The following is a 13202-nucleotide window of genomic DNA, read 5'->3' as shown; positions in this document are numbered from 1 at the left end:
CAGTGTGTGTGAGTTTTGATCAGTCAGTGTGTGTGAGTTTTGATCAGTCAGTGTGTGTGAGTTTTCATCAGTCAGCGTGTGTGAGTTTTGATCTGTCAGTGTGTGTGAGTTTTGATCAGTCAGTGTGTGTGAGTTTTGATCAGTCAGTGTGTGTGAGTTTTGATCTGTCAGTGTGTGTGTGAGTTTTGATCAGTCAGTGTGTGTGTGAGTTTTGATCAGTCAGCGTGTGTGAGTTTTGATCTGTCAGTGTGTGTGAGTTTTGATCAGTCAGTGTGTGTGAGTTTTGATCTGTCAGTGTGTGTGTGAGTTTTGATCAGTCAGTGTGTGTGTGAGTTTTCATCAGTCAGTGTGTGTGAGTTTTGGTCTGTCAGTGTGTGTGTGTGTTTTGATCTGTCAGTGTGTGTGAGTTTTGATCAGTCAGTGTGTGTGTGAGTTTTGATCAGTCAGTGTGTGTGTGAGTTTTGATCAGTCAGTGTGTGTGTGAGTTTTGATCAGTCAGTGTGTGTGAGTTTTGATCTGTCAGCGTGTGAGAGTTTTCATCAGTCAGCGTGTGTGAGTTTTGCTCTGTCAGTGTGTGTGAGTTTTGATCTGTCAGTGTGTGTGAGTTTTGATCTGTCAGTGTGTGTGAGTTTTGATCTGTCAGTGTGTGTGAGTTTTGATCAGTCAGTGTGTGTGTGAGTTTTGATCAGTCAGTGTGTGTGTGTTTTGATCAGTCAGTGTGTGTGAGTTTTGATCAGTCAGTGTGTGAGTTTTGATCTGTCAGTGTGTGTGTTTTGATCAGTCAGTGTGTGTGTTTTGATCAGTCAGTGTGTGTGTTTTGATCTGATCAGTGTGTGAGTTTTCATCAGTCAGCGTGTGTGAGTTTTGATCTGTCAGTGTGTGTGAGTTTTGATCAGTCAGTGTGTGTGAGTTTTGATCAGTCAGTGTGTGTGAGTTTTGATCAGTCAGTGTGTGTGAGTTTTGATCAGTCAGTGTGTGTGAGTTTTCATCAGTCAGCGTGTGTGAGTTTTGATCTGTCAGTGTGTGTGAGTTTTGATCAGTCAGTGTGTGTGAGTTTTGATCAGTCAGTGTGTGTGAGTTTTGATCTGTCAGTGTGTGTGTGAGTTTTGATCAGTCAGTGTGTGTGTGAGTTTTGATCAGTCAGCGTGTGTGAGTTTTGATCTGTCAGTGTGTGTGAGTTTTGATCAGTCAGTGTGTGTGAGTTTTGATCTGTCAGTGTGTGTGTGAGTTTTGATCAGTCAGTGTGTGTGTGAGTTTTGATCAGTCAGTGTGTGTGTGAGTTTTCATCAGTCAGTGTGTGTGAGTTTTGGTCTGTCAGTGTGTGTGTGTGTTTTGATCTGTCAGTGTGTGTGAGTTTTGATCAGTCAGTGTGTGTGTGAGTTTTGATCAGTCAGTGTGTGTGTGAGTTTTGATCAGTCAGTGTGTGTGTGAGTTTTGATCAGTCAGTGTGTGTGAGTTTTGATCTGTCAGCGTGTGTGAGTTTTCATCAGTCAGTGTGTGAGAGTTTTCATCAGTCAGCGTGTGTGAGTTTTGCTCTGTCAGTGTGTGTGTGTTTTGATCTGTCAGTGTGTGTGAGTTTTGATCTGTCAGTGTGTGTGAGTTTTGATCTGTCAGTGTCTGTGAGTTTTGATCAGTCAGTGTGTGTGTGAGTTTTGATCAGTCAGTGTGTGTGTGAGTTTTCATCAGTCAGTGTGTGTGTGAGTTTTGATCAGTCAGTGTGTGTGAGTTTTGATCAGTCAGTGTGTGTGTGAGTTTTGATCAGTCAGTGTGTGTGTGAGTTTTCATCAGTCAGTGTGTGTGTGAGTTTTGATCAGTCAGTGTGTGTGAGTTTTGATCTGTCAGTGTGTGTGAGTTTTCATCAGTCAGTGTGTGTGCGTTTTCATCTTTCACCTGTAGGTTGATGACGATCTCCTCAAATAATCTCTTGGCTTCTTCATTGGCAGCGTCCTCGAAGTAATCAGTTATACACAACTGAACCACGACACACTTCAGATTGACACACACACCTCACATACACACAGACAGAGAGCGGCTGTGTCAGACGTGTTGCTGTATGTCAGTCAACACACACACACAATCACACTGAGTTTATAATTTCAAAATAAAAGCATTTAAATTACTGGTAAACTTACTAAAATTATGTAAAATTGGAATAAACTAATTTTTAAAAATTAAATTAAAAATAAACATGAACATAAAAGAGCACTGACTTAAATCATAAAACCGTCAAATTGAATATATAATTTTGAACTAAACATATACCATTTGCATTAAAATATAAAACTTACAAAAAGTTTTAATTAAAAATTATTTGAAAGTAAAAAAAATAAAAAACACGTACTAAAAATGTAAAATAAATAACTTTCAAAACAATCGAAATAAAATACACTTACTTATAATTATTTAAATACCTAAAATTGATAAAAAGTTTAATAAAATGTTTACTTTTCAAAATAAAAGCATTTACTCTAAAGATGAAATCATGATGTTAAATTGGAATAATAAATAAATAAAATCAAAATAAACATGATCAGAAAAAAGCGCTGCTAAAATGCCATGTGACCATTAAAGGTGGGGTAGGACGGACTGATCTAAAACACTTTTGTCCAAATTTGTTTAAACTTTCTTTATACGTCAATACATAATTAAAATGTAAGTACTCTGAAAAGGAGAGTATAAAAACCGAGTGACTCTAGACTTTTTAATCTGCAATAAACACCGCTCATTATTTTTGTTCGGGACGAAACGAATGATTGGCTTGGGCGACTGTCACTCTCTCTCGCTACCATGGCGACCACCGCTTTCGCTACAGGATCCGCCCACATGCGCGCGCTCAGTTGATTCGAGCAGTTCAAGAGGCAAGAAACCTAGGCAAATAATGGCAGAGAAAGAGCATTCAAACTTCACAGTGCAGGGTTTTGCCGTCAGCGAAGGCAAACAATGCAAAAAACGAAGACAGTACGAGAAAAGGCAATGCACAGAAAGTCTTTCGATAAACAAAGAAATCAAACGCGAGTAAATATCTGCGTGGCTTTTCAACGATGGTGAGAACTGAGGGACCTGAAAAACGCCTCATTGCTGCTGTATTTCTGCTGTACAGGTAATCTTTCATTTTGATTATACATTTTTTTGGTTTATGTTTTCATGAAGCATGTATCAAGAGCACATGAAGCTGCCTAATATAGCTAACATAACATTACTTAGCATAAAGTTACAATATGATACCCTTAGCCATTAGTAGAGATGATAAATACTCCATATGCCTAGCTCAAGTTGATCGCTGTCGTGTTGAATTTCGCAAAATTTAACTTTAGATAACAAAATGCATGTGTAAGAGCTAGTACACCTGAGGGAAGGAGTACCCATCCAGGAACTTTTTTTAGAGCTAAGTTAGCTTTAGCTGCTAATCAACAATGCTTTCATCATGGAAACGCTTACATACAAAACACAGTGTATGTTATGAATCTTACACAAAATTCATCTTCATCACAGTATAACTGATGTTATTGGAAAAACATGATGCTACCCGTTTATTGCCTTATAAATATAACTAGCTCGTTACCAAATCAAACAAAAATATATTTTAAACTTTACGATTCTAGCTTGATAGTGAGGACTAAAAGACATCTAATTTGTTTATATTCATACTGATAAAGTTCGATGTTTTATTACATGTGATTCTGGCATGATGTCACTACATGCACACCGCTCGTCTGAGGTAATTAATGCCTCTTCCAGCTGATTGGTCGGTAAGGCGCGTTCATGTATTTTGGGGGCGTGGCTTTGGAAAGAGCCCAGAAGGGAGAAGATGGAGTGAATGGAAATAATGAGCTGTCTTTAAAACAGTCCTGAGAGGTCAACAGACACTCAGTTTTTATACTTTCTTTTTCAGAGTACTTACATTTTAATTATGTATTGATATATAATAATTTATATATTTAAACAAAGTTTAAACAAAATTTGGGAAAAAAGTTGTTTAACTAATTCCAACCTACCCTACCATTAACTGACATCAGAGAAGCGAGGTGATGATGTCATGTGGAGGTGATGATGTGTATGTGATGATGTCATGTGGAGGTGATGATGTGTGTGTGATGATCTCATGTGGAGGTAATGATGTCATGTGGAGGTGATGATGTGTGTGTGATGTCGTGTGTGTGTGTGATGATGCCGTGTGTGTGTGTGTGAGATGTCGTGTGGCGGTGATGATGTCATGTGGAGGTGGTGTGTGTGTGTGTGTGTGTGTGTGTGTGTGTGTGTGTGATGATGTCATGTGGAGGTGATGATGTCGTGTGTGTGATGTCATCGTGTGTGTGTGTGTGATGATGTCATGTGGAGGTGATGATGTGTTTGGGATGATGTTGTGTGTGTGTGTGTGTGTGTGTGTGTGTGTGTGTGTGTGTGTGTGTGTGTGTGTGTGTGTGTGTGTGTGTGTGTGTGATGATGTCATGTGGAGGTGATGATGTGTTTGTGATGTTGTGTGTGTGTGTGTGTGTGTGTGTGTGTGTGTGTGTGTGTGTGTGTGTGTGTGTGTGTGTGTGTGTGTGTGTGTGTGTGTGTGTGTGTGTGTGTGATGATGTGTGGCGGTGATGATGTCATGTGGAGGTGAGGATGTCATGTGGAGGTGAGGATGTCATGTGTGTGATGATGTTATGTGCGTGTGATGATGTTGTGTGTGTGATGATGTTGTGTGTGTGATGATGTGTGTGTGTGATGATGTCATGTGGAGGTGATGATGTCATGTGTGTGTGTGTGTGATGATGTCATGTGGAGGTGATGATGTGTTTGTGATGATGTTGTGTGTGTGTGTGTGTGTGTGATGATATTGTGTGTGTGTGATGATGCCGTGTGTGTGATGTCATGTGGAGGTGATGATGTGTTTGTGATGATGTCATGTGTGTGTGTGTGTGATGATGCCGTGTGTGTGTGTGTGCGTGTGCGTGTGTGTGTGTGTGTGTGTGTGTGTGTGTGTGTGTGACGATGTCATGTGTGTGTGATGATGGCTTGTGTGTGATGTCATGAGCTGCTCACCTGTGAAGTGCAGAAGGGCTTTGGCGGTGACGGGTGTGGAGATGAAGGAGAGTGTGTGGAGCTGCTGGAGCCCGTCTCTGCTGATCTCTGCCGCCCCCTCCTGGTTCAGCTCGTTCATGTGATCCAGCTCCAGCACACACAGATTCACACAGTTCCTCACTGCACCAAACACACACACAAACACACACCAACACACCAAATCAGCCTCGCCACAATAGAGTGCCGAAGTTCTGACGTCACTTTGTAGGCCAAAACGCGGAAGTGAGTTAGCATTTTAGCACTTCCGGTTCCCTCGCTCAAAAGTCTATGGGTTTTTTGAATGGGTTTTTGCTAAATCGCCTGAAATAAGGTCTGGGGTTAGCAAAGCCTCTAAATATTTTCACGTTTTGATCTATGACATAAAACACACTAGTTCTAACCTGCTTGTGATTTTTTTAAACTTTATTGTGTCTTAAAAACGGCGGTTGCTAACAAGTTGCTAAAAGGGACTACATCCTTTGGCCGGGACATTAGACGTCATCGTGACAAACGGGAAATCTCACCAGCCCGCGTTTCATTCACTTTTGAATTCTGTAAGTAAATGTTTAATAAAAATACAAAACTAGCCCGCGTTTCAGCCTCACGTTCTTAGAAGTTTACCTTTCAGTTAATATACATAGTTATATATTTAGTCCTTTCAAATAGTGGTGTTTCCAAATATTGTTGTACACAGAAATCTGTGATAGGTAACCGATTACCAGTTCTTCATTTCTGTGGAGAGACTGTAGTGTTCAGTTTTGTCCTGAGATGGAACCACAAGTCGTCGAATGAAAGCTGCGCTGTCCTACATGTCCAGATTTATAGAGGTTCTCTCCTCGATTATGATCAATCGTCTAAGGAAAAGGACATATGATTGTAAATTGATACGGCTAAGTTATAGCTTACGTCGTTAATGCTTCTGAGGTGGTAAAAGCATGTTTTTTTTTCTGGCGAATTAGCAAACATACAATCAAACATAATACAGTGAAAGATAATCTTTAAAGCCGCACTTGGCTACTTTTGCTCTCAGGGTCCCTCTACAGTTTGGAAAAAATAATGTCCTCAACTACTGTCGTAAGCTCTGTCATCCTACAACAGGGGACGCCATCGCGCGTGCATTTGTTGACATGACAGCCCTGATAGCCCTGAACTAGTGATGCGCGGGTCGTCTCATAACCCGCGGACCCCGTATGTCTGTTTAATGGTCGCGGGTGCGCGGCGGGTTGTAAAAATATATACAGTGGTGCGGTGCGGGCCAAATAACTTCATAAAAGCGTCCCGGGGGTCGGTGCAGCGCTAACAGTTCCCCTGAACACTGCAGGAGGAGTTCACATGCAGGTGTTCTTCTGGCGGCGCGTGTGAAATGTCTTCATCAGGTACAGTCAGTGGCTTATGCTTCAGCATGTCATATGAATATCATTTCATGGGTTTTATTTTTTTCAAACGCCGAATAATCGCGATGCTCACATTTACAAGCCAGCGTCATTATAGTAGTCTATTGGTTAGCGTTTTACAGAATCTATATGATACTTCAGTTCAATGTTTGAGTGGTCGGTAATCACCGTAACAAGCAGGACCGCATCGGTCGGGCACGCCTCCTTCTGCTCACGCCGAAGCAAACGCTGGTCACATGTTGATCCTCGTCCGGCCTTTAATCCCATCACTTTTTCGTTTCCTCTTATTGCTTTCCTCCAACAAAACCTTTTCTTTCTTATTTGTCTCTGCTGCTTCGGACATGACTATATTATCCGACAAACAAAGTTGGGCTCGCACGTCTGAATGTAAGGAAGTGTGTGTGTTGGTGGAAGTGACGTATATGCCGTAAAGCAGTCAAATTTTGTAGCTCTTTTTGTTCTCGGGTTACTACCCGAAACCCGAAGTTTAAAAGTATGATTAAAAACGATACAGACCCCATCAGGCTATGGCAGACGTGTCATTCAACCCATTCTAAGTCGATGTATCATCACAAGAGTCTTGAAAATATATTATGAAGGTTGAAAAGTTACCTAGTGCTGCTTTAGAGTCTATTTGGGGCACGATGATCAGGCATAATCGCCTAATCTTAATCACAAAGACAATAATATTAAGGTTTATATAAACTAACAAAATAATAAACGAATAAATAAAACATTAACAAACGAGAAAACAAATCTCAGAGAGGCACGCATAAATCCAATTAGTTTCTAACATTTTTGGACAAAACGAATGGGCAATATTTCTCATGAAGAAGTGGATAAGTGTTAATACACAGCGCAGATCATAATGAGCGAACGTGTTTTTTAAATAAAGTTTGAGGAAGCGTGATGATGACGTAGATCCGCGACTGTGTGCTGTAGTCCGTTTATAGCCTACCGTGAGCATTTTATATCTGACGGCTTTATTTAGGCTTCAAACGGTTTACATGTTGGATTCACTTGTAAAGATTATCTTGATAGACAAAACGTGTAAGGGTTAGGGGTGTCAACAATAATCGATTCGGCGATGCATCGCGATGCGGGGCATGAACGATTCAGCATCGATGCGGCAAAGTGCCATAATCGATTATGTCACTGTTTATTTTCTGGCGGACGATAAAGTTGTGAAGTTTCAAATACTTCCGGTTCCGGGAGAATAACAACAACAACAAGGAAGGAGATGACCGTGATAGACGGGTTATTAAAAACGCGCTAATATGGAAGGCCGTTTCAGCATAAAAACGTTCCTATAATTTAATTTGTACTAGTAACAATTACAATTATAGAGCTCTACAATTCATTTATTACTAGTCATATGTCTCCATTGACTTCCATTCATTTTTAATTATAGAGCTCTGTAATTCAATTGTTACTAGTAATAATACAATTATAGAGCTCTACAATCATAATTGTTACTAGTACAAATTTAATTATAGAGCTCTTTAATTGAATTGTTACTAGCAAAAATATAATTACGACGAGTAACGTTGGAACGTTTTTATGCTGAAACGGCCTCCCATACGCTAACGACTCGAGGTGTGTAGGATTGTACGTATATTTTTTTGCACAATAATCAATGAATCTATAATGACGAAAAACGCCGCAATTCACCTTTATTCCACAAGGTGGCAATGTCTGATACGCAATGATGAAGTGACGTTTCACTCATAGTTAGCTCTGACAGAAAACGAAACAATAATCTGCAAAACTTGAAATGGCTCAGTGATTTACTTCAGAGAGCAAGAACTGAACACAATCATATGTTAGTGTCACTGTCACTGATGATGGATGTGGTCAAGAAGCTGTCAGTGATCAAAATATTGATTTTGAAGACATTGAAAATGAGTTTGGAGAATATGCTGGAGATCGCGAATATGAGGCAGATGCTGAATATACTGGTAAACGAGCTCTGACGAGGACAGATGATGATGGTATTAAACATCTGCTCAAACTGAATCCTTCCAAGCTCCAAAAGGTAACGAAATAGGTTTTATTTTATTCTTCTGTAGCTGTTACTCTAAAATCAGGAGTTTTATATATTATCACGACAAGTAGAGGTCTATCCATGTTAAATATAGATCTGGGTCGCTAACGACCCGAATATGTAAGAATGTTTGGTGAAACAGTCATGCATTTAAGGGTTAATTGCATTTTATTTAATTACATTTTATTTTATTTAATAACTTTTATGTCAAAGATACAGGAGACACATAGCAGCCAATACAATCTGTTGTTTAATATCTGCTTGTATTGCCTCATGACTGATGAAAAATTTGCTTTGTGTGCAGTAGAATTTTGATGCATCACAATGCATCGTAGAATCGAATCGAATCGAATCGTTACCTGGTGAATCGTAATCGAATCGAATCGTGAAGGCAGTGCCAATGCACACCCCTAGTAAGGGTCGTAACTCTTTGTTGAACACAGATCTTATTTTTTGCGACTGTCCAGAAGTCTATGGGGAAAATACATAGGCTTATGATCGAGGGAACTCATGCGCCGCTAACTTCCGGGTTGGCCTACAAAGTGACGTCATGACTTCGGCACTCTATATTCCTCATTATATTAATTCATGCAGAGTAAAGGGGCGGGGCCTGGTTGAGTTGGTCAGGAGGAGTGTTGAAACTGCTGGTTTTGGAAAGGGGCGGGACATTTTCCAAACACCAATCACAACACTCCTCCAGCCGACCAATCAGAGCACAGTGTGCTTTCAGAAGGAGGGGCTTCATTGAGAAAGGAACTAAAAACGTTTACTGTGAAGCAAATGTACTGTACTAAACACTTTCACATCCATCCATCATCCCTCCATCATTCTATCAATCTATCATACCATCCATCCATTATACATTTTTCATCCATTCATCCATTATTCTATCATTCTGTCGTTTCATCCATCACCTATCCATCCATACATCTATCATCCATCCATTATTCAATAGTTCCATCCATTTATCCACTTCTATCCATCCATTTATCCACTTCTATCCATCCATCCATCCACTTCTATTCATCCATCTATCCACTTATATCCATCCATCCATAAATCCATCCACTTCTATTCATCCATCCATCCATCCATCCATCCATCAATTTATCCATCCACTTCTATCCATCCATCTAATCATTCATCCATCTATCCATTGTTCTATCGAACCATCCATCCATCCACTTCTATCCATCCATCCATCCATCCATCCACTTCTCTTCATCCATCCAATCATTCATTCATCCATCCATGCAATCATTCATCCACCCATCCATCCATCCACCCATCCATCCATCCAATAATTCATTCATCCATCCATCCATCCATCCAATCATTCATCCATCCATCCATCCATCCATCCATCCAATCATTCATCCATCCATCCATCCATCCAATCATTCATTCATCTATCCATACATCCATCCATCCATCCAATCATTCATTCATTCATCCATCCATCCATCCATTCATCCATCCAATCATTCATCCATCCATCCAATCATTCATTCATCCATCCATCCAATCATTCATCCACCCATCCAATCATTCATCCATCCAATCATTCATCCATCCATCCAATCATTCATCCACCCATCCATCCAATCATTTATCCATCCATCCATCCATCCATCCATCCAATCATTCATTCATTCATCCATCCATCCATCCAATCATCCATCCATCCATCCAATCATTCATTCATCCATCCATCCAATCATTCATTCATTCATCTATCCATCCAATCATTCATCCATCCATCCATCCATCCATCCAATCATCCATCCATCCATCCATCCATCCGATCATTCATTCATCCATCCAATCATTCATCCATCCATTCATTTCCATCCATTACACTATCATTCTATAGTTCTGTCATCATTCTATTGTTCAAAATCAGAAAAAGATTTGAAAATATTAATGTTATAGTACATTTAGCAAAATGCAAATGATGACTCCGCCCACTAGGGGTAGGAGCCCGCTTAAAGGATTTAAAGTAGCGTTTCTGTGGTAACGACTATTCATTCAATTCCCACCCACTATTTATGCTTTCGAATGATAATGGACATTTTTGATTGGGTCACAAAAGTGAGCTAGTGTGAATAAAACATGGCTGTCACTCACCCAAAGAGGCCAATCCCTGGATGCCGCAGCCAGCCCCGCCCACACCCACCCGACACAGGTTTGGCCAGCATCGACCAATCGTCTGCAAGCATCGGTTACTGAAGCGATTGGGCTGCAGGCTGAAGGAAACAGGCGGGAAATCACTGAAATATCCCAACACAACGGCTGTGAGTGAAGGAGAAGCTCACCAGGGCTGCAGAGGAGCGATCCGCAGTGTAGTGACGTCTCTGCATCCGGCTCCCAGAGCCCAGATCACTTCCTGTCCGGCCGGATCCGACGCACTCCTGCAGACAACAGGCCATCATCCTATACCTCAGTCCATCACTCTATCATTCCCTCCATCGTTCTATCGTTCCATCCATTGCTCTATCATTCCATCCATCGTTCTATCGTTCCATCTATCACTCTATCATTCCATCCATCATTCTATCGTTCCATCCATCACTCTATCATTCCATCCATCACTCTGTCATTCCATCCATCATTCTATCGTTCCATCCATCACTCTATCATTCCATCACTATCAATCCATCACTCTATCATTCCATCCATCATTCTATCATTCCATCCATCATTCTATCATTCCATCCATCATTCTATCGTTCCATCCATCACTCTATCATTCCATCCATCACTCTATCATTCCATCCATCATTCTATCGTTCCATCCATCACTATCATTCCATCCATCACTCTATCATTCCATCCATCATTCTATCGTTCCATCCATCACTCTATCATTCCATCCATCATTCTATCATTCCATCCATCACTCTATAGTTCCATCCATCACTCTATAGTTCCATCCATCACTCTATCATTCCATCCGTCACTATCGTTCCATCCATCATTCTATCATTCCATCCATCACTATCGTTCCATCCATCATTCTATCATTCCATCCATCATTCTATCGTTCCATCCATCACTCTATCATTCCATCCATCATTCTATCGTTCCATCCATCACTCTATCATTCCATCCATCGTTCTATTATTCCATCCATCACTCTATCATTCCATCCATCACTATATCATTCCATCCATCACTCTATCATTCCATCCATCACTCTATCATTCCATCCATCACTATCGTTCCATCCATCACTCTCATTCCATCCATCATTCTTTCGTTCCATCCATCATTGTTCTATCGTTCCAGCCATCACTATACCGTTCCATCCATCATTCTATCATTCTATCCATCATTCCATCCATCACTCTATCCATCATTCTATCATTCCATCCATCACTCTATCATTCCATCTATCGTTCCATCCATCACTCTATCATTCCATCCATCATTCTATCATTCCATCCATCACTCTATCGTTCCATCCATCATTCTATCATTCCATCCATCACTATCATTCCATCCATCATTCTATCATTCCATCCATCACTCTATCATTCCATCCATCATTCTATCATTCCATCCATTACTCTATCATTCCATCCATCACTCTATCATTCCATTCTTCATTCTATCGTTCCATCCATCACTATCATTCCGTCCATCACCATCATTCCATCCATCACCATCATTCCATCCATCACTCTATAGTTCCATCCATCACTATCGTTCCATCCATCACTCTATAGTTCCATCCATCACCATCATTCCATCCATCACTCTGTAGTTCCATCCATCACTATCGTTCCATCCATCACTCGTTCCATCCATCACTCTATAGTTCCATCCATCACTCTATAGTTCCATCCATCACTATCGTTCCATCCATCACTCGTTCCATCCATCACTATCGTTCCATCCATCGTTCTATCGTTCCATCCATCCCTCTATCATTCCATCCATCATTCTATCGTTCCAGCCATCATTATACCGTTCCATCCATCATTCTATCATTCTATCCATCATTCTATCATTCCATCCATCATTCTATCATTCCATCCATCACTATCATTCCATCTATCGTTCCATCCATCACTCTATCATTCCATCCATCATTCTATCATTCTATCCATCATTCTATCATTCCATCCATCACTCTATCATTCCATCTATCGTTCCATCCATCACTCTATCATTCCATCCATCATTCTATCATTCCATCCATCACTCTATCATTCCATTCTTCATTCTATCTTTCCATCCATCACTATCATTCCGTCCATCACCATCATTCCATCCATCACTATCATTCCATCCATCACTATCATTCCATCCATCACTATCATTCCATCCATCATTCTATCATTCCATCCATCATTCTATCATTCCATCCATCACTCTATCATTCCATCCATCATTCTATTATTCCATCCATCACTCTATCATTCCATCCATCACTATCATTCCATCCATTGTTCTATCATTCCATCCATCGCTCTATCATTCCATTCATCACTATCGTTCCATCCATCACTCTATCGTTCTATCCATCAATCTATCGTTCCCTCCATCGTTCTATCATTCTATCCATCACTCTATCATTCCCTCCATCGTTCTATCATTCCATCCATCACTCTATCATTCCCTCCATCGTTCTATCATTCCATCCATCACTCTATCATTCAATCCATCATTCTAGGGCTGTGCGATATTGAAGAAAAATGCGATATGCAATA

The 13202-nt window shown here is 40.4% G+C and overlaps 1 protein-coding gene across 2 annotated transcripts in view; it reads right to left on the bottom strand.

Annotated features, from left to right (window-relative positions):
* si:ch73-290k24.5 (F-box only protein 41) overlaps nt 1-13202 on the bottom strand; it is a 49907-nt gene that overhangs the window by 8720 nt on the left and 27985 nt on the right. For both annotated transcript variants that reach the window (XM_067445455.1, XM_067445456.1), the window contains exons 10-13: nt 10803-10898; nt 10615-10733; nt 5032-5190; nt 1891-2006 (exon numbers count right to left, since the gene is read on the bottom strand). In XM_067445455.1, the coding sequence (XP_067301556.1) occupies nt 1891-2006; nt 5032-5190; nt 10615-10733; nt 10803-10898 (490 nt within the window). The remainder of the gene's footprint in view (nt 1-1890; nt 2007-5031; nt 5191-10614; nt 10734-10802; nt 10899-13202) is intronic.

Source organism: Pseudorasbora parva, chromosome 6 (assembly GCF_024679245.1).
Source record: "Pseudorasbora parva isolate DD20220531a chromosome 6, ASM2467924v1, whole genome shotgun sequence".
Taxonomy (NCBI): Eukaryota; Metazoa; Chordata; class Actinopteri; order Cypriniformes; family Gobionidae; genus Pseudorasbora; species Pseudorasbora parva.
The sequence above is the reverse complement of the archived record's forward strand: the minus strand, read 5'-3'. Positions and strand labels throughout refer to the sequence as shown.